Source organism: Balaenoptera musculus, chromosome 8 (genome assembly GCF_009873245.2).
Source record: "Balaenoptera musculus isolate JJ_BM4_2016_0621 chromosome 8, mBalMus1.pri.v3, whole genome shotgun sequence".
Taxonomy (NCBI): Eukaryota; Metazoa; Chordata; class Mammalia; order Artiodactyla; family Balaenopteridae; genus Balaenoptera; species Balaenoptera musculus.
In genome coordinates, this window is record NC_045792.1 from 44,458,371 (window position 1) to 44,486,001 (window position 27,631).

The window sequence follows — 27,631 nt, forward strand, 5'->3', positions numbered from 1 at the left end:
TTAAAACTCTCTAACCAAAAAAGGAGAAAACATTATCAACTCGTTTCTAAATGTGTGCATCTTTTGATTTCTTAGGACATACAGAAGCAAAGATAACAGATTTTTTTTCCCTTTGCTGCTCACCATTTGACACACTGTATAAGATATGTGACTGCAGTCAAAATACTTGAATGTGGAACAGAAAAGCCATATTGGTAAATATTTGTGACTAAATATGAAAAATATGTATATGTTATCTCTATACTCTGCCAAATCTTTTGGAAGCTTTAAATCGTTTATTGTAGCGTATAATGGTCATAAATCATCCATGACGTCAGTACTTGAGCAAAAATCATAATGAGAATGTGCTCAGGTTACAGGAATTTATAGTTAATTATATTTGAGAGAAAACATCTGGGAAAGAAACATGATATAGTATTAGAATTTTAAATTCAGTTTTTAAAATAAATATAGAAATAGAACATGCAGGAATTCAAAAGTAGGTTGTGATTTAACTGTAAACAACTTAGTCTTCCAGGGTTTAATAAACATTTCTGCTGGGAGGACTACTATTCAAGACACACTTATTTTAGTTATTTGGTATGTCTACTCCAGGACTATTTATTTATTCACTCCAGGCGTAAAAAAGTAAGTAGAATATCTAATGTGGGTTTAACTCTCCCCCTTTCTCTTTGAAGAGTTCATGTTCCAAAATAAGCAGTCTTTATAACGCTTTCAGAATACAATTAATTAATTATCTTCATGGTTGGAACACATTAACTCTTTCTTGTTTATGATAATAACTTGCAGAGTGATATCCTGGCTCTCTAATTCCATTTGCAAATTGATTATAAAGACCTTCTCCGAAATTCAATGCTGCACTGCAGCTGGAGTATACAGGCAACCTTTCCTAGTCAAGGGTGACAGCAATAGTTCATTCCTTATGTCGTTAGAATGATATGACATATCTGGTCATGCGAAGTTGTTGAGTGATTAAAGCTAGGGGCCTGAAAAGGGGTGAATCAGAGAAGGACTGCCTTATGTAAACCATCACTCTTCATACTTCTAAGTGTCCTCTTCAAAGACATTTCTCAGCCATGGCTACCAGAACTACACAGAAATTGTTAAACTCTCTTTGCTAGTGAAGTTAAATTCTGTTATCAACTATACTGTCATTTAGTCTTTCCTAGTCTTTCATTAAAATGGCTTCCCAAGTGCTGGATTGCCAGTCTCCTATGTCATCTGCTCTGCTTCTATATTATCCTGCACCTGCTTTCACACCAATGGACCCACTGAGGCTACTCTGACAAGTTCTGCCATGGCCCGATCAGCTCTGATACCCAAGGCTTCATTCACCTCCGTCACACATTCTCTGCATTCCCCTATAATTCTTGTTGACATGATTCCCATTAACAGGATCCCCTACATCACACATTCTCTGCATTCCCCTATGATTCTTGTTGACATGATTCCCATTAACAGGATCCCCTACCACAATTATTACTGCCGTCTACCACCCCTTTCTTTCCTTTTACCTTCTTCTGTGGTGTACAGAAGAAGAGACAAAGTCTTTAAATTCAGTAAAAGTTTTGAGTACCTACTCTGTGCTCGTGTATGTGAAGCAACTCCTATGTTATTTCATTTAATGCACGCAACACTCCTTAATAAAGTTAACTGATGAGGACTTTAGGATGCAGAGTGGTTAAATCACTGTTCAAAGTCCCAAAGCCAGGAGGGGCAAAATGAGTCAAACACAGGTCTTCAGATTTCTTAAAGGGCAACAGCTTCCTGTAGTTGATCCCCTAACTTTCTATACTGCCTCCTCATTCTATACTCTCTAAAATAGCACTACAAGATCATTTTTATTGGCTGATATTCTAATTTTAAACCTTTAAATTAATTTTCTTAAATATCTTAAATGCAAATGAAGACTTATTTGTATGAAATAGACTTCTTTGTATAACATACAAATAAAGATTTCTTATTTTATTTCCAAAGCCCTAAAAATTTCCACTCTTGCAAAATATCCTTCACTTAAAGTTTGCTCCTTATTATATCTATATCTTCTTAAATCTCTCTTGGAATTTTTCTTTCTCCTTTCCACACTTGAAACATTCGATTAGCACATATTAATCTGTTTCCTGAAGTTCCCTATTCTAGCCTCCTGCAACTCTGCTTAGTTTGAAATAGAAAAGTATTTCGATTTCATGTAAAACTATTTTAAAGGCAGATAATGGTCTATAGTCCTGCTAGAAATAATAAACAACATTCACTTGCCATCGTGTGCCTTTTTATAAAACTCTATGCACAGTTTCTGGTAAAAAAAAAAAAAAAAAAATTATTACCTGAAAAGAAAACAAAAATACCTTGGCATGGTACAAATGTTATATAAAATGGTGACAAAATGTGCTAAAATATCAAGATAAAGAACTCACACTGAATCCACAAGCTTCCTGACTAGAGCAATTATATTCGTTCCTCTTGGTTTTTCCTCATGTTTCTCAGTCTTTTGTTCCACTTTTGCATATGCCGCCTCTGGTGAATAAGAATGTGTGGGAATTTCTTCCTTCCCAACAATGAACCTAAAGAAAAGAGCACAATGAGAGGCATTTTTCCCCTTAAAAAAAAAAAATCAGTGAGAAAATAAACTGATTTTGTTTATATACAAATACACTGTGGACAGTACCTTATCATTTGAAATAATATTTTCCACAATTTATATAAAACTAGTCATCCTTTAAAAAATAGGCTTTTGAAATCTGAATACTCAGAAAATGTTAATAGCTGTTTATTTAACAGTGCAGGCATCTTAAAATCAAATACAGCATAGCTCTTTGATGAAACACCCTTTTAACTTAAGTCACCGCTTTTTTAAGGTATTACACAACTTAAAAGTTTTTTCAAACAAAAAAGCAGATGAACTATTAACTTGGATCTACTAGTTAATGACAAAATTTCTATTTTTTTCTCTAAAATGTACCAACAGTTACAATTGAATGCATTTCTCATTTTTTTACTCTAAATTTGTATCTAACGTCACTTTGAGTCATAAAACAGCTGCAATGCAGTAGGTGGTCATCTATATGCACATGAGAAATAGAGGGAACTAAAGAATGAGAATCAGAAAGTTGGTTAAGAGTCTGTGTGTCTTCCCCACATTATTAGAAAATCTTAACTTTGATGTTATTCTAATCTACTTACTTCTCTTTGGAAAAATCTAATATCCAGGAGAAGACACCGTTCCTGTATCATCAAAACTGGACTATATTTTTCCAAAGACAATACAAAGAAAACATTACCAACCATTAGATATCACTCAATCAGTATCCTTTATCAGAGTTTTCATTTTTGCTGTTTTCACCTTCACTATAAGAGTCACTGCTCTTATAAAGAATAACTAAGCTTTCCTTAGCCAATTCTGCCTGCTGAACCTTCAGAAAATATCACAAAACATAGATAAAACAGGAGACCAATAACACTACACTAAAATTCTAGAACATGGGAACTATGGCAAATTTAAATACTCATGAAAGAGAGAAAAATTGTTACTATCAACAAGTGCAACCCATCTCGTTAGGACAAACTTGATAAAACATCTAGTTTACCAAATTGTAAGGGGCGTGCAATGAGATTGTTTGTCACCAGATGGCAGCTGTGCCTCCTTGGTAACTGCTGGTCCAAAAGAATTTGGTTCCTAATCATGGGTGTGAATGGAGAGTTTAGGGTCTGTACTACTGCTCTTTATAAACAAGGTAAAACTATGTTAGAACAGACACAATATCTCTCATACCTTTCCTAACACTGAAAGGAAAGTGTTGCTATTTTGGCCAGGACCTACCATTCGGATTAGAGCTCACTTCCTTGGAGAAGCTGCCCCTGCCCCAAGCTGGAGTGAGTGAGCCATCCTTCCTTTGTGCTCTCACAGCCCAGTGATCCCCCAGTACTGGAAGCACCTTTTTAGTACTTTCCCTCCCCCACTAAACTGTGGGATCTGTGAGACTCTACATACCTTCTTTGTTATTATATCCCAGTGCCTGGCATAGTGTCGGGCACATAATAAATATTTAGTTAACACCTAGCAAAGGAATATAATAATAGGGAGCATTTTCTGAGCATTTACTACATGACAGGCACAGCACTGAGCCATGGACAAAGATTAAATCATTTAACCCTCATAGCAAAACACTATGAAGTAGGTACCATACTTTCCATGACAGTTAACATGAAAAGGCATCTTGTCCACAATCAAAAATATCAGTAATTATTTGAACCCAGAACTGTTTAACTCTAAGGCCTGGGTTCTTAGTCACCAAACTTTGTACATTATTAACTATGGTTTAAACTACGATGAATCAGCCTTAGTCTACCTTCAGATTCCTGCACTGGCTCTTCTCCCGTGGTTCTCTCCTTGACTCTTTCTATTCCCCTAACTTCCACTATTATCTTACAGAACTAGCAAGAGTGAATAACTATTTTTCCAGAATATTTTCCTGTAACACAGAGAAAATGTTAAGTGCAAATAGTCCAAGTCAGCCTTTCATTATAAGTGGATTTGAAGAAAACATACACAAATATCCGACACATTCTGAGTTTTGGCAAGGATTCTGGGAGTCTAAGGAAAGATGCAGGAACAATGGCAGAGTTTTCTCTCTAGGAAAACCAACTTTTGATTTTGTTACCAACTTTCAGTTTAAGTTGAAACTTAATTTAAGTGAAACTTAATTCACTTAATTTAATTAATTAAACTTTAATTAATTTAATTAAGTTTAATTAATTAAACTTGATTTAAGTGAAACTTAATTCGCTTAATCTGTGAATTACACAGAATCCTATGTAGCCAATGCAACAACAACAAAAAGCTATTTTCTAATAGGTTTCATGATCTTTTAATGAAAAATATGACATGAAATTACTGCTGTGTTATGATTTAGTTATCGTTACCAAAGAATTTCCACAACCAAAAATACTCTATTCAATAATAGAGAAACTTTAATTTCCTATTGTATGTGAAAATGTTTGGTGAACTATAAAATTCAACACTAATGCTAACCAACATCTCTACAGTATCGACCACGTGCCAATTACTGTGATAAGAGATGGGCTACGAGGTGAAAAGAAGACTCCAGTGACTCTAGTGAAGCCTATAATACAAAATGTGTTTGACAATGCATGAGTCCTGCCCTAACAAAGCCCGTAATCTGGTACCACACAATTAAGGGCTTCATTTTCCAGTAATTGTTCATGTGTAGCTTTGTCTTTCCAAGCTCCGTAAACAGAGAGTTCTTGTAATCTTCTTTAATACCCCACACTGTAAGGCACATAATAGGCCCCCCAAATAGTGGCTGACTGACTGATTTTTAGGGGGAAAATTAACAAATTACTCTGTTAATGAAATGTCCACAAAGCCACTTTTGTGACTTTTAAAATTGCTTGCAACTTAAAAGTGGAGTCAATAAATATTTATTACAATTATGTATGATGATATTACTTTTTAAAAAAAACTTAACTTGTAAATTCTCTTAACATAAAGGTAAATAAAATATGCAACTTACCTAAGTGCAGAGAATGTAAATCCTTTCAAACCATCTTTGCACCTAAAACAATAGAAATTTACAATGATAAAATAACTTGTTTTGAGATATAAAATAGTAGTATTAAATAGCTATTAAATTTTTTCCTGAAAATGATTTTCTTTTAAAGGTGAAACTCTTCTAGGACAATGATCTGAGCAGTACAAATGGTCAAACAAATAACAAACAATGAACAAGCCATCTTACACAAAATGATTAAAATGATAATGCCTTCCCATGTCGTATTAACATAATTTAAGGCTCAATTCTCAGATTTGCAGGTTGAAGAGAGATTTAAAGTAAATCTTCTAAGGGATCCATGTGGACTTAAAATGAAGGCTGGGAGCGGAGTATTCTTCATTCTAGCCAATCCCTGGGGGAGCAATTTGTTGTGAAGAGAAAGACCACATACACCTGCTGGGTATTATGTACAGGTCAATTCAAGGTCCTGACTTCTTCTCCCTATTTATTAATTCAGTGAATGCAGAGCAATGTAGAGTTGGCAGGCACAAAAAGACTTCAAGTTAGTTAACAATTTTACTTCTGAGTAGCCCAATCCGAACAGATAATGTAGCAAGAGGAATAGGGGGTGGAGGAGGAGAGCACAGAGAGAAGATTCCAAATATTATTGAGTGCTTAACTATTGCTGGCATTGTTTTGGGCCCTTTATATGTGTCGTCTCATTCAACTATACCACCAACTCTTATGACATAGGTGTCTCACTCCACAGCTGTGCAGAGGCCCCCCCAGATGTGGGAACTTCCCCGAGGTCACAAAATAAATAGGTAGTCAGAATTCCGAAGAAAAAAAACCGAGAAAAAACGACTTCATCTGACTTAAAAGTATGTGTGTTTTCTTTATACCTCATCCTAAAAACAGGTGTATTCATTTTGAACTGGGAAGACTCAAATCTACATGGCAACTGGGGTGTAGGGGGGAGGGGGGAGGATTCTCACATCTGCAAGAAGTATTTAAACAAGCTTTTTTAAATGGGGGCATTACTATCCTGGCCCTTAATGGTCTGCTCTATAGGTTATGATCAAGTACTAGAGAATCTTTGGGTATCTAGTATCAAAATTCCTGGGAGAAACTATAAAGATTGGTGATATAATGATGCTCTAACATATGTTAATATTAGACACTGGATATTCTCAGACAAAAAGTACAGCCTTAAATCTAACTGGACAATTCTTTCTGTATGCCTTTTATATGAAAGGTCACAAAGGAAATGAACAAAAATATAAGAAATCTATCTAAAAATTTTTAAATATACATTTTTATTGGAGGACATATAGAATCTCAGGAAAAAACTTAATCCATGTGCACTGAGATGTTTTAAAGCACTTAAGAATTCAATTAAGCAACATAATCTACTTTGTGGTCATGTTAACAGTGAGAATGTAACCAGAGAATTTAGCTAACATACTATATAATTATCTACTCTGTATAGAATGAGGATAAAGGCAAAATAATTCATATGTTAAGCTTAAAGTGTGCATGGGAAAATTATAGCATTAAAATTCTTAAAGTTATCTGTTTCCATCTGAAGAAAGTGTTTCTCAGTAATTTAAAACCCATAACTGAGTAATTTCTAGATAGGTGGGGTGGTGAGGGGTTAGGCTGGGAGTCTATTGACTAGAAAACAGAAAGCAGATTGATTAAAAGATTATGTACAACTGGGAACAAATTTTGGCTCTGGTATGTTATTGTTAAAAGATAGCCATTTGTCTTTGTGCAGTGTTGAATAGATAAAAGATTCTGACAACTTGGTCTGGTCAGGATTGCATATTTGTGACCTTAAACAATAAATCTAACTGCAGACCAAACATCAAAAAGTAGCTTTCAAATATAAAAGGGCATCTACAAATGAATTTGCAATTTCATTATGATGGAAGTTTGGTTCTTTCAGCAGAACCCTGTGGGAAGCACTTCATATTGATAAAGTCTTAGCATGGATTCAAAAGGGGCTATTCTTCTTTCCATTCATGTGTATAAGGTCTGTTAATGTAATTGAGGGTCAGATGTCTATGTCAAAAGGACAAAAAAGTAATTATTCCCAGAAAAAGAATCTTTAAAATAGTAATACTGCCCTGCATTTTGACACCAAAAGTATTGTCTGAGCCCTAATCTAACTATGAAACACTATTGTAATCTATGTTAAATGTAAAAAGTATGATATAAACATAAAAATTTTTACAAAACAGAGCCCATTAAAAGGTGCCTCACTATTTGATGGATTCCGTTATTATAATGTAAATCAAATCACATTCTCCATTCATGTATTAAGGCTCGCTGATTTATTCAACAAATATTGACGGAGTGCCTACTATGTGCAAGCACTGGTTTAGGTTCTAAGGATGTAACAGTGGACAATATAGAATCTCTGCTTGCTTACCACTGACATTCTAGAAGGGGGAGAGATAGGATAAAAAAAAAAGTAAGTATGTCATGTGGTGATAACTGCTATGGAAAAAGCAAAGCAGGACACGGGGAGAAACAGTGATCAGGTTGGGCCTTTTGTTTGGTTTTAACATAGTGTAGTCAGGAAGGGCCTCTCTGAGAAGGTGGAATTTGGTAATTTGATCAGAAACCTTACTGAATTGAGGGAAGGGCATTTCAGTCTGAAGGAAGAGCAAGCACAAAGCCCTTGATAAGGAGTCTGCATGGCATGTAAGGAGAACAGCAAGTGCATTACTGCAGCTGGAGGGAAGCAGTGGTAGGAAATGAGGTCACAGTAATAGCTGTGGAGGGAGTGAGGGGTCTACAATTCCTGTAGGCCCTGTAGGCATGGCAAGGACTTGGGAAGGTTCTCAGCAGAGAAGTGACAAGATCTGTCTTAAATTTTAAGATAATCACTTTGCTGGTTTGAAAATAGACTACAGGAGGGCAAGGTTAGAAGCAAAGAGGCTAATTAGGAGGAGAAATGACTGTGCCTGGACTAGATCACAGTGGCAGAGGTGGAGGGGAGTGCTAAGACTCTGAATGTATTTCAAAAGCAGAATTGGTGGAATTTCTTGATGGCTTGAATGTGGGGTACAAGAGAGAATTTACAAATTATTAATATATTTTTGGTTTGAGCAAATGGAGGGATATAATATCCATTTATTGAAGTGAGAAAGACTGCAAAAGAAACAGGTTTGAGGAGAAAAATCAAAGTTTTGTTTTAGATATGTTAAGTTTGAGATGCATGTGAGCTATAAATGGAAATGTTAAGGAAGCAAGCAGCTGGCTGTATAGATGTGGGCTCAAGGGAGAGGTCTGATTCGTTTATAAGTAGTACTTAAATCCATGGGACTAGATACAATCATCTAGGAATTAAGTGTCAATAAAGAAAATATTCAAGGACTGAGTATTTTTTATTTCATCATAACCTGTAATGCAGAAAATCTTTTCTATAAAAGAAAAAAAATCATTTCTCCTAATAAATCCATTCTCTAATATAAAGTCTCATTTTAATTTTTTGAATGTGCATAAAAATAATGCACTTAACTCATGTATACATAAACTTTCCTATTAAAGTCAGTCTATGCAAATGACATAAATAACTAGTATGACTCAATCCACAGTTACTGAATCTCTACATTTGCAACGTGCTGTGCTATGTACGATACAAAACAAAGCCAGGAGAGACAAAGAGGAAAAAGAATTTGCAGCATTATATCAAACAACTTAGCTGATAAACAACTAATCATAGAGGGTCAGGTTGGAATTACATATTATATACAAGAAAGTATAAAGAAGTTTAACGTTATTATTATTAGAATAATTCTCTTGGTCAATGCCAGTGGGAGAGAACCCACTAAGATAATTTTTTTCAATTAGAAATATAAATGATAGTAAAATGAACAATTTTGCCCCAAAAGATTCTTTATCTCATTCTTAATTTCCATGAGATACTTCTACCTTTATCACAACATTGTACCAGCAGATGTCACTAGTAAGCCATTTTTGGAAAAATTTCTGGCTCTTTGATGTGGTTTCTATATCAAACATTTTGTTGCACATTTTCATTTAAAAACAAATTCACAGGCATTCAAAATATGAATTTTGAATAAATTTTAGTTAAATTGCATTAAATTCCCCCAAGTAAATATCATAAATATGAGACTTTTAACGATAGGTGACATTCCTGTTCCTATTATTGCATATAGTTATAAAATCTCTAAGAACACCCTACCATTTGGCACCAACATAGAATTTGATGGTGTAAATGTGCTGCTTTATTATATGCTTTCTAGTAACCTGAAAACTCTGAGAACTATTTTGACTCCTAAAATTTTTTTGTCTAGTCGGTTTTCATTTATTTGGTAAATATAATAGATATAAAAAAATGTACTTCTATAAATCTCCTTTTACATATTTCTAAGGCAGTGCATGATGCTATGGAAAGACTCTTGATATGAACAATGAAACAGATACTAGTCATAACTTCCCTATCAACCTAGAGCAAATCACTTAATTTAAGGGCTTAATCTCATTGCCTCCTAAAAAAGAGCCTGGAAGTAAATGACCTCCATAACTGGCTCATTAAATGATTTCTAATTCTGAAATTTCATCACTTACTATAATTTTATTTAGTGACACTATTATTATTTGAAATAATAATGGAAAATAAAAATTATTCTAAATCACTCATAAATAATGATCTTACTGACGTCAAGAATTTTTTTAAAAAACAGTAACATACAAGCAAAACTCTGAATTTGTTTTGAGATTACTGGCTGCTACTAATATTATTTAATTTGCTTATTGCTTTATAAAACTTAGACATGGAACTTATTCCTGGCAAAGGTTCAAAGACAACCTTTTTCTTTTTTTTTGAAATTAAAGCCTTTCCACTTTTATTGGCATTGATAAATAATATCAATCAATTCACTGACAATACGAGTCTTTGAAATACCTTTTGCTGGGCAGGGGGATAGGACTTATTCATCTAATTAGGCACATATCTCCATTTTAGAAATAAAATATTTTGCATATATTTTTCTTTGTAATTAAATCTAAAAAAACTGTAGAATTGGGGAAAATAGCCTTTATAATAACCCTTTAGAAAAAAACAACCTTTTCTTTTTTAACTTTAAGATTACAAGACGAACTACTGAGATGATATATACACTACAGAAATGCTGTTAAGTATTGATACAACAAGCAATTCTATAGATATAATCTCAATAATGATAAAAGATTACATTATTGCTATACGAAGCATCAATGCTAAAATATTATTATTAATGATAAAATATAAAATGCTGTTTATTATATACTATAGAAAGTTAGAGAAAGTGGTCAAAAGGATACACCCCAAACAGTTGTTAGCAGGCTACCTATTGAAGTAGGATGGGTTAAAAGACATGAAGGGGGCTTCCCTGGTGGCACAGTGGTTGAGAGTCTGCCTGCCAATGCAGGGGACACGGGTTCGAGCCCTGGTCTGGGAAGATCCCACATGCTGCGGAGCAACTGGGCCCGTGAGCCACAGTTACTGAGCCTGCGCGTCTGGAGCCTGTGCTCCGCAACAAGAGAGGCCGCGATAGTGAGAGGCCCGTGCATCGTGATGAAGAGTGGCCCCCGCTTGCCACAACTAGAGAAAGCCCTCGCGCAGAAACGAAGACCCAACACAGCCATAAATAAATAAAATTAAAAAAAAAAAAAAAGACATGAAGGAAGAATAGAACTTTTTACTCTCTATATTCATATATCATTTAAAATTTTTACAAGTATACATTTAAATATTATTTGTGTAGTTTGTTTAATTAAAAACATCAATATCTGAACATTTAGGAACAGATTAAACAGTGTAAAAGTTATTCATCTCTATTTCACCAATACTATGGCAGAGAACATAAGACTCGGTCAACTTTTCTAATAATACTACTGTAAAAGTTTTGCTAGAAGGCATAAAGTTACTAACTGAAACAAATGATACAGATAGAATTTTCTGAAACTATGATCCCAGTGAACATGGATAACTATGTGACTACAATGACAAAAAAAGAAACACTCATTAAGTATCAATGTCAGAGTTCTTTTGTCCTTTTTTTACTCATTGAATTGGTTAGAAGGAAACTCACATATTGGTTAAATATTACAGCATCTACCTTTATTCACTCTGCAATCATTTATCAGGCACCTAACATACAGAAGACACTGTGCTGCAGATCATTTAAGTAATGCAAAGATAGATTATATACAATCTCTGATCATTAAAAAAGATATCTGCATAGTTATGTATATGTTCGTCAAATAAATGAAAATAATCTTGGCTAAAACTTCTGGCACACAATTTCCTATATCAGTAGTGCTTTCCAAGAGCTTAATTACTTTATTTGTACTTTATGAGTTCAGCTTCAAATTTCTTCAGTCCTGCATTTTACATCATCTATCTCCTTAAAGTATTTGATCTGAGAAAAGTAGTATGGATCTTCTTCCACTTATGATGGAGATTATGTCCCAATAAATCCATTCCCAAGTTGAAAATATCATTAAGTCGAAAATGCAGGGCTTCCCTGGTGGCTCAGTGGTTAAGAATCCGCCTGCCAATGCAGGGGACACGGGTTCGAGCCCTGGTCCGGGAAGATCCCACATGCCCTGAGCAACTAAGCCCGTGCACCGCAACTAAGCCCACGCGCCACAACTACTGAGCCTGAGCTCTAGAGCCCACAAGCCACAACGACTAAGCCCGCGTGCTGCAGCTACTGAAGCCCGTATGCCTAGAGCCCATGCTCCAAAACAAAGAGAATCCACTGCAGTGAGAAGCCCACCCACCACAATGAAGAGTAGCCCCCGCTCACCGCAACTAGAGAAAGCCCACGTGCAGCAACGAAGACCCAATGCAGCCATAAATAAATAAATAAATAGATAGATAGATAGGTAAATAAATTTTTAAAAAAAGAAAATGTATTTAATACACTTAACAAACCAAACATCATAGCTGAGCTTAGCCTAGCCTACCTTATACGTACTCAGAACACTTATATCAGCCTACAGTTGGGGAAAATCATCTAACACAAAGCCCATTTTATAATAAAGTTTTGAATATCTCACATAATTTATTGAATATCATACGGAAAGTGAAATCCAAATGGTTGTATGGGTACAGAATGGTAGTAAGTATTGGTCATTTACCCTTTTGATTTGTGCGGCTGACTGGGAGCTGCTGCCCAACATCAATAGGGAGGATCATAACAAACACTGCTAGCTTAGGAAAAGATCAAAATTCAAAGTATGGTTTCTACCAAATATGCAATGCTTTGACACCATTGTAAAGTTGAAATATCCTAAGTTGAACCATTGTAGCTCAGTGACCATCTGCATATGCAAAAGCACAACTGAAGATACTAAAAAAAAATTGGCAAAAACAAAGACAAATTGGATTTAAAACAGTCGTGCACACTGATGATTATTAAAATATTCTATTCTATTGATTATATCATAATCACCTAAGTCATTCAGAATCAAAAATAAAAGTTACATTATTATAATATGTGAACAAAATTATTTAAAACAGAAAATGCTTAGGGACTTCCTTGGTGGTGCAGTGGTTAAGACTCTGCCCTCCCAATGCAGGGGGCCCAGGTTCGCTCCCTGGTCAGGAACTAGATCCCACATGCATGCTGCAACTAAGAGTTCACATGTCACAACTAAGGAGCCTGCCTGACGCAACTAAGGAGCCCATGTGCCACAACTAAGGAGCCTGCGAGCTGCAACTAAGCAGCCCACATGCTGCAACTAAGACCCAGCACAACGAAATAAATAATTTTTTTAAAAAAAGAAAATGCTTAAACTTCAAGCACATTGGAGGTATGAAAAGAATGACATAAGAACTTAATTATAAATAACAGTTACAGACAATAGCTGGCTCTTCAAAATTTTGATTTGTTTAATTATGTAATTATCATTGGTACTAAAAACAAATACATTTGGAGTGCATACAACTGAAAAGTTTAATTTAAAAGTTAAAAAAAAAAGAATGCCTATCTAAATGCCTTGAATTTTTGTTTCACAGTTGTCTTCATTATAAAGAAAACACATACCATTTTATATAGTTTTTTTAAGTTAAATTTTTCTTATTTTGTTTTTAAAATCCCACATGAAAGAATAAACCACTTTTTCTAATCAATTTACCTAACCTGTTTTCAGGTGTAGAAGCTTACCTTAGTACTCAGCTATAATTTAGTAACTGAAACTTGATCAACAACTATAGATTTTAATTGACACCTGTTTATCATAAGAATATTGGAAAAATTGACATGGAATTAATTTAAAGATTTTATTTTAGTTTTGTTTTTAAAAAAATCTTCAGTGTCCTAATCACATATGTACACTCCAACAGGTTAAATCAATCGTTTCAATTTACTACTCAGAAGCTGTGATGTGCAATTAAAATACACTACATTGCTTACATACACACAACAGGTTTTCCCTCTTAAGTCTACTATTGTTTGAAGAATAAAACAGACTCAGAGAGTTCGATTTCAACCCACATACGGCACTTAATATGAGAAAACAAAATAACTAATATTATGTTCCTACTTTAAGGAAGCTCATATACAAAAATCTGAAATTGGAACAGCAACAGATGAAGAAATCTGTGGAAGATTATTTTGTTTGCTTCATGAACACATCATATATCTTCCAAATAATTTTCAATTGGATTCCTTTAAATACTGAATTTTCCCAGTACGTTAAAAATATTATTTTTGATTCTGGTAAATATTTTACAGTACATTTATTTCATACAGAATGGAACACTGGTGCTTAGCTTTGTTCTCAATAACCTAAGGAAAGCTGCTGAAGCAAGGCAGCAGTTATGGGTAATCAAGTGTGATTGTAAGTCCCCAGATGATTATTGTGTACTTTTTTCTAGTGTGTCCTAAATACAAATTGGAAACATTTGGATTCAAACTTACAGTAACAACTCCAATAGAATCAGATTTCTCCTTAAACTTGGAGAGGCTGGAACTGCTTTTGCTTTAAAATCCAAACTAAGGAAGGTCATGCTCCAAGCTGTCTTCAATTGCTAAGAAACCAAGAATCACCTTCAGACTGTTTCTAAAAGAAATGTTAATTAGGATGAATTTCCTTCTCAAAATGAACTGGTAATAGCAATGCTAGTCGAACTTTAAAATACTTATAAAAAGAGCAGATTTTAGCTCCAATGGACCTAAACTGTTTGCAGTTCCAAAGGAAATGGCACATGTTTACACTTGACAAATTAACAATAGGCAAAAACCAAATTTAAGATCAAAATGGTGCTTTATATAAATTCAAGAAAAAACTTAACAAGTTTCTTAAAATCATGGCATTGCTATGGACAAAAATTATTTACATTAAACAAAATTATAACCACAATACTGAACCAATCTATTTTTTAAAGACCTCAAGATTGGCAAGTATTTTCATTTTTTCCCCTCCTATAATGGTTGGGAAAAGGATGAAAACAAATGTTTTCAATTATATAGAATCTTTGAATCAACATTAATTTATTTTCAAATGCACATTGGTATCTGTCATTAAAATAATATGGCAATTGGTTTTCATATTGAACAAAATGAGCAGCTATTTAGGCTATACTTTTTCATAAAGTTATGCTTATTTAATATCAAAGTTCAAATCTAAAATAAATAAAATATTTTGTTCCATCTCCGGATAATGGAGCAAAAACAGTATTTTGGATGCTTTTGGAAAACTATAATTTTTTGATTAACTGAGGACTATAGAGTATCCTAACTTTAAAATAAAAATTTTCGTTTAGGGGCTTCCTTGGTGGCGCAGTGGTTGAGAATCTGCCTGCCAATGCAGGGGACACGGGTTCGAGCCCTGGTCTGGGAAGATCCCACATGCCACGGAGCAACTAGGCCCGTGAGCCACAACTACTGAGCCTGCGCGTCTGGAGCCTGTGCTCCGCAACAAGAGAGGCCGCGATAGTGAGAGGCCCGCGCACCGCGATGAAGAGTGGCCCCCACTTGCCGCAACTGGAGAAAGCCCTAGCACAGAAACGAAGATCCAACATAGCAATCAATCAGCTAATCAATAAATAAATCTTTAAAAAAATAAAAAAAATTACAAAAAGTCTTGAAAATGTTTATAAAAAAAATTTTTTTCATTTAAAAACTACAAGATCTTTTTTGATCCACCTCCTAGAGTAATGGAAATAAAAACAAAAATAAACAAATGGGACCTAATGAAACTTCAAAGCTTTTGCACAGCAAAGGAAACCATAAACAAGACGAAAAGACAACCCTCAGAATGGGAGAAAATATTTGCAAATGAATCAACGGACAAAGGATTAATCTCCAAAATATATAAACAGCTCATTCAGCTCAATATCAAAGAAACAAACACCCCAATCCAAAAATGGGCAGAAGACCTAAATAGACATTTCTCCAAAGAAGACATACAGATGGCCACGAAGCACATGAAAAGATGCTCAGCATCACTAATTATTAGAGAAATGCAAATCAAAACTACAATGAGGTATCACCTCACTCCTGTTAGAATGGGCATCATCAGAAAATCTACAAACAACAAATGCTGGAGAGGGTGTGGAGAAAAGGGAACCCTCTTGCACTGTTGGTGGGAATGTAAATTGATACAGCCACTATGGAGAACAATATGGAGGTTCCTTAAAAAACTAAAAATAGAATTACCATATGACCCAGCAATCCCACTACTGGGCATATACCCAGAGAAAACCGTAATTCAAAAAGTCACATGCACCCAAATGTTCATTGCAGCACTATTTACAATAGCCAGGTCATGGAAGCAACCTAAATGCCCATCAACAGACGAATGGATAAAGAAGTTGTGGTACATATATACAATGGAATATTACTCAGCCATAAAAAGGAACGAAATTGAGTCATTTGTTGAGACATGGATGGATCTAGAGACTGTCATACAGAGTGAAGTAAGTCAGAAAGAGAAAAACAAATATCGTATATTAATGCATGTATGCGGAACCTAGAAAAATGGTACAGATGAGCCAGTTTGCAGGGCAGAAGTTGAGACACAAATGTAGAGAATGGTCATATGGACACCAAGGGGGGAAAACTGCGGTGAGGTGGGGATGGTCGTGTGCTGAATTGGGCAATTGGGATTGACATGTATACACTGATGTGTATAAAACTGATGCCTAATAAGAACCTGCAGTATAAAAAAACAAACAAAACAACTAATACTAAACTTTCATTGGGTTATTTGTATGGAAATATGTTAATATAAATGTTTCAGACATTACATGAAATTTCTAAAAATCTTATATTTGTATGGAAAAATGTATGGAAATATGTATGGAAATATGTTAATATAAATGTTTCAGACATTAAAAACAAAAAACAAAAAAAAAAAAACTACAGTTTACTTCATTCATCTCAAAGATTATGAACTTAATTTGTGTTATGTATGACAGAAATTGGGCAAGTTAACATATTGGAATCTTCCTGGACTATCAATGGTACTAGAAAAATGAAATATTGGAACTAAAGTAACCTGAGAGAATTATATTTTACAGATTAAGAAACCAAGGTCCAGGGAGATTAAGTGATTTGCCCCCAAACAGAGTTTGGTCCAAGACATCCTCACACAACAATAAAATCATTTTACACCCCAATCAACTAACTCTCTGTGCCTGCTGGGGTCTCACTGTGGAGAAGAAATACTACAGGGAAGAAGAGGGGTCTTAGGCTGTAGGAGAGAAATCACAAATCACCCGAATGAAGGGAGAGAGCCAAATCCTTCCAACTGACATTATGCAAAGACTTTACAAGGGATGGAAGAGCATGGATAGTTTTAAAGGAACCAATTTCTTGTTCCTCTTTTCCACATGTCCTCCCATTGAAACATGTGGCCTGACTTTGGTCAGGACTCCACGCTGGCTTCTCTCATGCACCTCCCTCTTCACAATAGTTATTTTTTGCATCAGTCTCTCCAAAATTTCCTGGACAATCACAAGGCCAACCCTTGGTATTAATCTGCCACTTTTAGCAATTTAAATTCCAAAAGCACCTCAATCCCAGACATGAGTACAAAAAACAGGACTGAAACGAAGCTTTATTGTGTTTTCTATTATACACTACATAAGAAATTGGACTTCTGAAAGAAATTCATGAGATCACTTCTTCCTTATCTGTCTCTCAGTAGCAAACTGTGTTAGTAGTTACTTTCAGACACATTTCACACTTTCTCACCTCCCTCATTTTGGTCACCCTGGTCCTTCCATATGCAATCCCCTCTTTAACCACCCTCCCTTTTCAAGAGAATTCCTATCAAGTCCATCAGGGATGGCAATTTCTCCCACAATTAGATGGGTCTGTTTCTTTCTCAAACTTCGTTTGCTCTTTGTATATTTTTGGCAGTTTTTTATTTGGCTCTGGCTAATGTGATAGTAATATCCATAGTTATCTAATCCACTCTTCCAAATATAGGGTTTCTTATGGCATTTTGTGTGTCCGTGTCCCAGAAATCAAAGGCAGTTTATAGAGTTTACTTCTTTTAACAATGAGGCTGGGAAATATTCTGCATCTTGTTATCAGAGCATTTACTGTGTAATTAAGGTATCTAGAAATATAAACTAACAGACCGTATTAGTCAGGAAAGGATAGGTCAGTGTTTCTCAAAGTGTGGACCACTTGGAACACCATCAGCATCAGATGATAATAACTTGTTAGAAATAAAAATATTGGTTGCCATCCCAGGTCTACTGAATTCAGAAACTCCAAGAGTGGGGCCCAACCTGTACAATCTGCGTTTTAACAAAATCTCCATGTGATTCCAATAAAATTTCAATGGTTTCAACAACAAAAGTTTATTTCTTGCTCATGCTGTCAAACAAGGGTTGGCTATGGCTCAACTACATGTCATCTTTATTTCGGACCTTAGCGTGATGGAGAAGTGTCTATTCAGATCTGCTGATTGTCAAAGCAGGGAAAAAAAGAGAATACAGGACACTGTGTTCTGGCTCCAAAGCTTCTGCTCAAAAGTAAGCATAAGCCATTTCCACTCATATTTCATTAGCCAAAGCAAATCTAAGGCCAGGCATGATGTAGGGCAGGGAGTATAACGCTTCCCCAGGGAGAGGCAGCAAAGGCTTTTGAACAATAACATAGCCTACTATAACACGCCAAGCATATTTTTGTTGAAGATCAATTGTATTCGTTTATAATATTTAAGGAAATTCAAGGCATAATTCCCCTTTTCCTCCCAAATCCTACAATCATTTAGTCTTTTACACAATAACTTCAATATTTGACTTTAAGTATGATAATTCTTAAAATCTGTTACTGATTTCAGAAATAAGCTTGTCTACAACATATTAATTAGTATTTTATATACATGCATAAACGTGTGTGTGTGTGTGTGTGTGTGTGTACTCTGAGCTCCATTTTTTTTTCTAATTACTAAAGCATTCAGGAATTTCACATTGTTCAGCTATGTATTCCAAGTGCCTATATCAGTGCATAGCATATAGGTCACTCAATAAATATATGTTGAAAGAAAGAAATTTTTATCTGTGTAGTAACTGAAAACACTGTACTTTTGAGTAATTATATTTCTAATTGGGTACCATATTTCTTGGATTCATTTTTTTTAACAGCAATTCTAATAAGCTTTTTAAAAATATTTAGTTTCTAAAAAATGTGTTTATTTTAAAATCAGCTACCCATTACTTATTAACTCCCAGTGTTCATCCTTAATATAAATTTGTATTCGTTTTTTCACTGATAATTTGGTATGAATTTACACTTAGACATAAATGTGCATAAATAGGAGTCTAAAAAGGAGTCTCTAATCTTTCTGAATGAGGAGCTATTTTTTGACACCCCAAATGAAATATAACAGTGACTGTAATATAAAACTATCAAGTCCAAAAGGCAGGAATGGGAATGCAGCTATAGGCATGTTTACACTGAACTAGGAGTTGTACCTGAATAAAAGAGGTGAGACCATAAAGTTTGTAGGCTGGGGCATTATTCACATTCATTCACTCATTTACGCAGTTAAATATTTCACAAATATATACTATGAGTCAACTATGTACCAGGCAGTTTGCCAAGGAATGGGGATAGCCAGCGTCCGTGTTCTCCAAGAGCTCACAATCCAGCGGGGTATACATGTAAGTGAAAAGTGCATCTACATTACAGGAAATACCTTAATATAAAGCACACAGTGCTAAAGGAGCACAAAGGAGAGGTGTCTAACCCTGGCTTGGTCATGGAAGGCTACTCAGGAAAAAAAAGAGATATTTAAGGTGGTACGTAAAGGAAGAAGTGGAGGAAGAACGCAGAGAAGGACAATATATATAAGACTTAAAAAAGAGAGCACATTGGGTATTCTGGGAACTGAAGAGGTTTAATGTGAGTGGCACATGGAAAGGAGGAAACAGAGTAGAGAAAGACTGGCATAGGCCAAACCATGTCAAAAATGAGTTTGAACTTTAGCTATAAGGCAAAAGGCCCCATGCACCAGAAGAATGACAGGACCAGATCTGTGTTTAACAAAGATATTCCAAGTGTAGCTTTCATGACCTAGTACTGAATTCCATCTCATTGTTTATTTTTAAACTATAATCTCACTTAGCAGTATTTGTTTAAACTTTTTAAACATCAACTTACAAACTGAATTCTGTTGAAAGCAACCAATATTAAAGCCATCTAAAAACTTACATTGCTCTTTATTTTGTTTTAATAGATTAAACTATACATCAACTTTAAGACATTTTAATACATTCTGATAGATTAAAAAATTGGTTTAAAAATAATTTTTCAAAACCATGACTAAATGAAGACATAAAGTATTAAACTTTAAGACACTATAAAATTCAGGTAATTAATACTAGCTGTTGTAATAAAAAAAGCCCCCAAAAACCCTCGATTTCTCACTTTGCAATCAGGAATTCATCTAGACTATCTCTGCCACAGAGAATAACCTCATTTTCAGCAACCATAATGTAGTTCTAGATATTGCTCTGTGTGTATACAATTAATAGAGTCACATAATTTATTTACTGTGGGAACAGAGAAGGATGGTAGAAACCAAGACTGCCAATAAGGCACTTTGGATGGAATAGTTATATACCTTTGTGTAATTAACACCATATCCAATTCTCTCCTTATTGCGATTTCCTTCCCATCCCATTGCTGATGTTGAACCAATGTAAAGCTGCAGACAGTCTGAATTTTTCTGCCATCATCTGTAGTCTCTTCAAACTTCTCTCCCAGGTTCCAGGAAAACTGTGTTGTTTTCAATGTGCTCTCAGTTTTTATGGCGAGGTCCCTTCATAGAGGTCCCTTCTATGAGGATCTCATGGGAAATCTTAAGTTTGATGACCCTTATCAGCCTTGTCACTCCATTTCTGAGGATCTTTTTTTGGAAGAGTTGGGCAGGGGAGGGAAGATTAGGGGGCTGGTTACAGGAATAACCTGATATTTTTTGAGAAACTTTAGAAAGGTATTCTACTTTCCCTCAAGCTTTATTAGAAGTGAAATTCTACCAGGGTAGAAAATGAGAATAAAAAGGTTTTAATTCATCAAACTATTTGGAAAAATGAAGTCTTTTGAATATACACATAAAATGTGACAATGGATTTACATGCAAACAGTCATGCTTATCTTAAAGACAAAAACAAAATCCTATCTGACCAGCCTAAATGAGGAACAGGGAGGAATTAAAGGTCATCCAAAACTATAAGGCCCATATTCTTTCAAGGACATCCATTGCAAAACAGAATCAGTAAACAAAAACAAAGCCATCTGGAAGGTATTTCTTAGATATCGATCATGTGGCATTGATAATTTCAAAATGCAAGAGAAAGAAAACACAGCTACTCCTACTTGAGCAATGTTTCATTTACTGTATCAGAGCCAACAATGTTAATGACTTAGAACAGTCTTAAGGTCATCATGAATTTCAACAGAGATGATCAATCATCCACAAATAGGTCAGTAGATATATACGGCCTGATATACTGAGATGTTAATTCTTTTCCTTCTAGTTAGTGTTCTCCCATTTTAGACTCCATAACTGATCATGGTAAGACAGTCTGAGAATCTAATTTTTAATTCTGGCTCTTTCACTAAATAGTTACAAGACCTTAAAAAGAAACTTATGTTTCTGATCCTTAGTTTCTTCAAATATAAAGTGAAAAGATGGAACTGAATGATCCTTAGGATTCCTCACAACTTAAAAATTCTGATACAAAATAATCTATAAATTTTTATGATTTGCTCAAACTTGAGACAGTCACAATCTGCTTCTAAACTGAATCAATACTAAATTTATATGAGATGGATTGAAACTTTGAATTCTAGGGATCACTGAAGATATCGCTTTATATGTTCTGAGTAGGAAAAAATATTATATAATTAACGTTCTACCCGAAGTAAAATAACTTCTAATACAAGTGAACAAACTAAATACTCAAATGTTCAAAATTATATTTTTACCTTCAGGTGGTTTATCTACTTCTAAATTCGCCTGTAACGTCTATACGTGAAAATTATCTGAGTTCTGTTGAATTAAGAATAAAGTATATTGTTTATATACATCTGTATTTGTTACAAGCTGACTTTCTGCAACATGCTCTTGCTTTACCAGTTTTGAAAGGTGGAACATACTCGTGTAATACTTCATAGGAAAATATCTTAGAATATTTAATGTATATATGATCTAATATTCAACAAGAAAATATCTTAGAACATTTAATAAGCCTACATTAGAAATGTTTAAAAATATATTAAAGATAGTAGCAAGATCACATACACACTCACATACACACATATTTAGGATTGTATATGTTATTTTTCAAAGATGAGCAAAACTGGTGTATGGTCACATCTAAGTAGTTCTAATTACATATCAATTCTCTCCTTAAATACCATCCTAGCTAATGTCCATCTCTTGTAATTTTATATTTTCCTTTGCATATGTAAACTGAAATGCTGCTGAGTCAAAAGCAATAATATTATTTAAAAATGCAGAAAATAGTCTTCTTTTCAGTGCTACATAATTAGGGGCCCTGTGGAGACTGGCAGTAGAGAAAAGTGGGAGGAAAACTTTAAAATCCAAACTATCTTGGTTTTTCTCACTGAGACTCTAACTTGATGAAAAATGTATTCTGTCTTCCAACAAGTTTGTACGTGTGGGTTATATTTTAGGTTTTCAGTATCCTGCCAGACAAGCTCTTAATATACAGAGTGATTTTTCTGGCAACAATGTATCAAAACTCAACATTCTTAGAGTTAGTCCAGTGCCCTTTCCTAGAACATATGGTCACCTAACAGCCAAGTGGCTGATAGGCACCACTCACTATAAGCATCAGGTTGATAGCCTGTAACGGTTGCTAGCACTTAAATACAGGAATCTACTTTTGACTTCAAGCCATGCCTTGTTCTGCATCTCATTTTTTCAGAAAAAAGGAAGGGGATTCAAGCTTCAGAGGCAAAATTCCAAAAGGCTAAAGAGGAGGGAGAGTCAAGTGAAAACACAAAAGACAATCAGACAGCAGGACAGAAGAAAATAACAGTCTTGTATTTAGTTTGAAATAAAATTACCCAATGTAATAGTAACACTTCACATACTTTTTTTATAGTAGAAAAATTGTAGGGGCCTGAACATGGAGACAAGGCCTTCTCAAATATCCATTCATTTAAATAAAACAAAAAATGAAGGAGAGGTTAAAGATGATTTGCTCTAGAAATACAACAGATGCTTCTTAGAATTCCTTAAGGGAAAAAAAGATTTCTTTAGAAACCAGTGTACTTACAAATCATATTTTATGGAAGTCTTGTCTAGCCTTCTTTAATATGAGGACATAGAGTTGAAAATACGGTATTTCTTTCTCAAGAGTTCATTCACTCCTGCTAATTCTACAGTGGAGTCAGTACAGAATATCTGCCACAAGACAAGATACTTGGGCCTTTCTGAAAAAGTAAGTCAGAAAGTCAGAAGGTAGGAATGTACTGGTGGAACCTGAGAAAGACATGTACGGGCTAGGGCATTAGGGAGCTAATAAGCAGAGAACTGTAGACAGGGAGGAAAGCTTTGAGGCAAGTGAGCAGAGATTGTTAAAAGTCACATTTGTGAAGAAATTTCAAATAAGGCTGGATTTAGCCCTGAAGGCTGCAGCATTGACTCACAAATTCACAATTACCATTTTCCCTTTGCCTACCAGGAAAGGGAGTAGCTGGCAGAATAGTGGGAGTTGAGCCCTGAGGGAATGTGGGAAAGAAACAGACATTGAGAAGGGTTTCATTTTTAGTGTTCAGCAGCTTCCAGACTTGAAAGTTCTGTTGACATTTCTAGCTTGGGAGGGGAAGGCTTCCTGAATTACTGCCACACCCATTCCACCCACTCTAAAGACTGGTCTAGAGACCTATATTCCCCAAAACAGTACAAAACACATTTCATAAATCTCATATCTGGTATCCTTGTTTAAAAATACTCAAGTTTCATTTACTTTGGCTAGTACACTTGAGACCAACTCTATCTACATCATTAGCACAGAACTCGAATGCCCAAAGTAAACAGCATTTACCAAACAATGTCTGGGGGGGAAACACAGATAAATAATAAGGAGGGACCTGAATAAACTAAAAGCAAGTTAGCTAATATGCCTGGTCCTCAGTTTCTTCCTCTGTGAGACAGGGGGGAAAATAATTAAAATGAGGTAACATACAATCATCTATCAAGAGCAATGCCTGGAACAAGACAGGTTATTCAGTACATGCTAAGTTCCTTTCTCCCCTTCCCTTGGGTCTTGTTTTCTACAATTTATGGTTTTCTCCTTCCTCCCCCCTTGGTGTTGGAACTTTTTTCTGAATCTACAATCTCAGCCTTTAAAAATCTATGTGCAGATTCCAAGTAATGATTTCCATTTTGTGAACAATATCATATATTTGTTCTATTTTTCTTTATAACCATAGTCCATTAGAAGGACTGAAGACTGGTAGAACCACAAATATCAGTGGACGAGCGAATGAGAAGATCTAAAATGACAATAAAAATAAACAGCAAGGAATAAAGGATACTAGGAGAGGATAGTACCCTTGAAGTCAACTACTGTCAAAAAGATTAAAAAGACCTCTAAGAACGTGGGTAGGTAATAACAACATTTGTATGGTATTTTATTTGGTCCCCACAACATCCATTTTACAGATAAAAAGACTGAGGTTTGGGAAGAAAAATGTCTTGTCAAGGATTGTTCGGCTAATAAATTATTAGAGAAGGAACCAGAATTAGAATCTAAGACTTCTGACTCTAAATCCTATATTCTTTCTACTATAGACTTAGTGAAGAAGAACTCAGACTGCAAGAAGCCAAATGCTTTGGATGGAATAAATGGAATCACCGAGATAAAATTAATAAATTTGAGGGTTTTAATAATAAAAGGATGAAGAAAAGCAGGGTAATAGCTGTACCAGCTAGAAAGGTCCAACTTCAGAAATGAGAAGATCTAGGGCTAATGAAAAGTTTAAAGGATTAAATTCTTTGAAAGCAAAGGTAGTTTTTGGTTCATGCCCTGAGAAATAAAAAGGACTTTCCAAGAGTTCTACATTCCAAAATAGCACATTGTAAAATCCTAAATAGAGACCTCAACATCATAACAATCGAAAATAAAATGATGGTTCCAGAACCAATCAGATCAGTCAGAATCATCACAATGCTCGGACCAGAAGGATCTATAGAGAGCATCTCCAGTCTTGTATCTGCTACAGCAACACTGTCCAACAGAAATATAATCCAAGCTGTGTATATAAAATGTTAAATTTGCTAGTAGCCATATTTTAAAAGGTAAAAAAATGTGATTAATTTTAGTAATATATTTCACTTAACCCAATATATCCAAGGTATTATCATGTCAACAGATAATCAACATAAAAGAATTATTAATAAGATATTTACATCTTTTTCCATACTAAGTCTTCAAAAGCTGGTGTGTGCTTTATACGTACAGCACCTTAAATTTGGACTAGCCACATTTCATGTGCTCAGTATCTGTGTTTGGCTGAGGGCTATTATACTGAACAATGCAGTTCAACATAATCACAAAAGTAACTGCAGCCTGCATATAAGTGACTTTCTAAAGATTAAAATTAATAGGGTGGTAAAAGGATGTGTGGTACAACTGTCTTCTCTTCATTGATATTAGAACCATGAAAACCTGATAGAAATCCACAGTAAGTTAATGTGACCATACTGTAGCTCTAGGGAGTCTAGGGAGTTGATATTGATCAACCGAACCCAATAAGACTGTGATTACAGACATATTTTTTTTAGTGCTGGTGTATAATTTTCAAGGGGGCTTTTCTTCTAAGGATTATAGTCAAGAAGGAAGCAATCATAAATGACCTTTCTAAAAGTAAACTGATAGGTAACCTGATACAAGAAAAGTATTTTATAACTGAGAATTCACATAAGAGAAAGCGAATTGAGATTTTTACAGATGTTCCTTCTGGTACATATGATTTGAATCTGAAAAAAACTGAATTTCTCTTAAAAAAAAAAACAAAAAAAAAAACCTGTGAGAACATCTACAGAAATCTGTAGTCTAAGAGTAATGATGGCTGATACTTTCCCAGAAAATATTATTTCACAGAACTTTTTAAATTTGTGGCATTGTGAAGAAGGCTATGAAGCTTAATTTTAATAATAAACAGAAGAGTTTGACAAGTCATGTAAGTCATAACTAGATGTGAAACTGCTTACGTTTTGGTGAATAAAATAAAAATGCAAAAATTAATGGATGATTTAGGATACGACAAATCATATGGTGAGTATGAACAGGAGTCTGTCTCTTCACATTCAGAGGCTGTAACTTCTGAATTAGAAGCACTAAAGGGAGGGGCTTCCCTGGTGGCGCAGTGGTTGGGAGTCTGCCTGCTAATGCAGGGGACACGGGTTCGAGCCCTGGTCTGGGAAGATCCCACATGCCGCGGAGCGGCTGGGCCCGTGAGCCACAACTGCTGAGCCTGAGCGTCTGGAGCCTGTGCCCCGCAGCGGGAGGGGCCGCGATAGTGAGAGGCCCGCGCACCGCGATGAAGAGCGGTCCCCGCACCGCGACGAAGAGTGGCCCCCGCTTGCCGCAGCTAGAGAGGGCCCTCGCACGAACCGAAGACCCAGCACAGCCAAAAATAAATAAATAAAATTAAATAGCCTACTTTATAAAAAAAAAAAAAAAAAGAAGCACTAAAGGGAAAGTTCTTTTGTTATATGCTATAGGACTTCACTTAGAGACAGCTTACTGAATTCTACTGATTTGGCTAGTCAAAATGAGAAAAGTATGAGTAATTTTTTAAACAATATAATTCTTCCTTAAAACTAGCCATTTTTTTTTTAATATATATGCTAGGTATTTTTTTTTTTAATTTTATTTATTTATGGCTGTGTTGGGTCTTCGTTTCTGTGCGAGGGCTTTCTCTAGTTGCGGCAAGTGGGGGCCACTCTTCATCGCGGTGCGCGGGCCTCTCACTATCGCGGCCTCTCGTTGCGGAGCACAGGCTCCAGACACGCAGGCTCAGTAGTTGTGGCTCACGGGCCTAGTTGCTCCGCGGCATGTGGGATCTTCCCAGACCCGGGCTCGAACCCGTGTCCCCTGCATTGGCAGGCAGACTCTCAACCACTGCGCCACCAGGGAAGCCCCAAAACTAGCCATTTTTAAAAGCAAATTCTGGAATCTATAATCCTATCAATATAAAAATTTAAGCATAAATAGTGATTTTTAACATAAAAATCTAAGTAAAATTCTTAGAAACTTAGAAAAACAAAGAATTTAAACTGCTTAAGAAAGACTAGGATAGGCATCTTAACCAGAATTGTCTTTTCAATCTAGATGCTATCTGAAATCTAGACATCCAAGAGAAAAACCTCAAGCAGCTGGAATCCAGCTTAGATACACAAAATAAATCACTTCTGACTGCAATCCACTCTGAAAAGCTCTAATCAGGTTTCCACAAGCAACAAATCAAACAAAACAAAGAACATTAACACTAGTAAACTGGGTTTACTAATTGTGCAGCAAGAGAAAAAATACAAAAGCAATGATGAGATAGACTAGAACACTAAGTCCATGACCATCCATTCAATATCTT

The 27,631-nt window shown here is 35.3% G+C and overlaps 1 protein-coding gene across 1 annotated transcript in view; it reads right to left on the reverse strand.

Annotated features, from left to right (window-relative positions):
• Positions 1-27,631, reverse strand: part of TMEM135 (transmembrane protein 135) — a 243,351-nt gene that overhangs the window by 17,094 nt on the left and 198,626 nt on the right. The window contains exons 7-8 of the mRNA XM_036860344.1: positions 5,532-5,573; positions 2,415-2,561 (exon numbers count right to left, since the gene is read on the reverse strand). Of these exons, the coding sequence (XP_036716239.1) occupies positions 2,415-2,561; positions 5,532-5,573 (189 nt within the window). The remainder of the gene's footprint in view (positions 1-2,414; positions 2,562-5,531; positions 5,574-27,631) is intronic.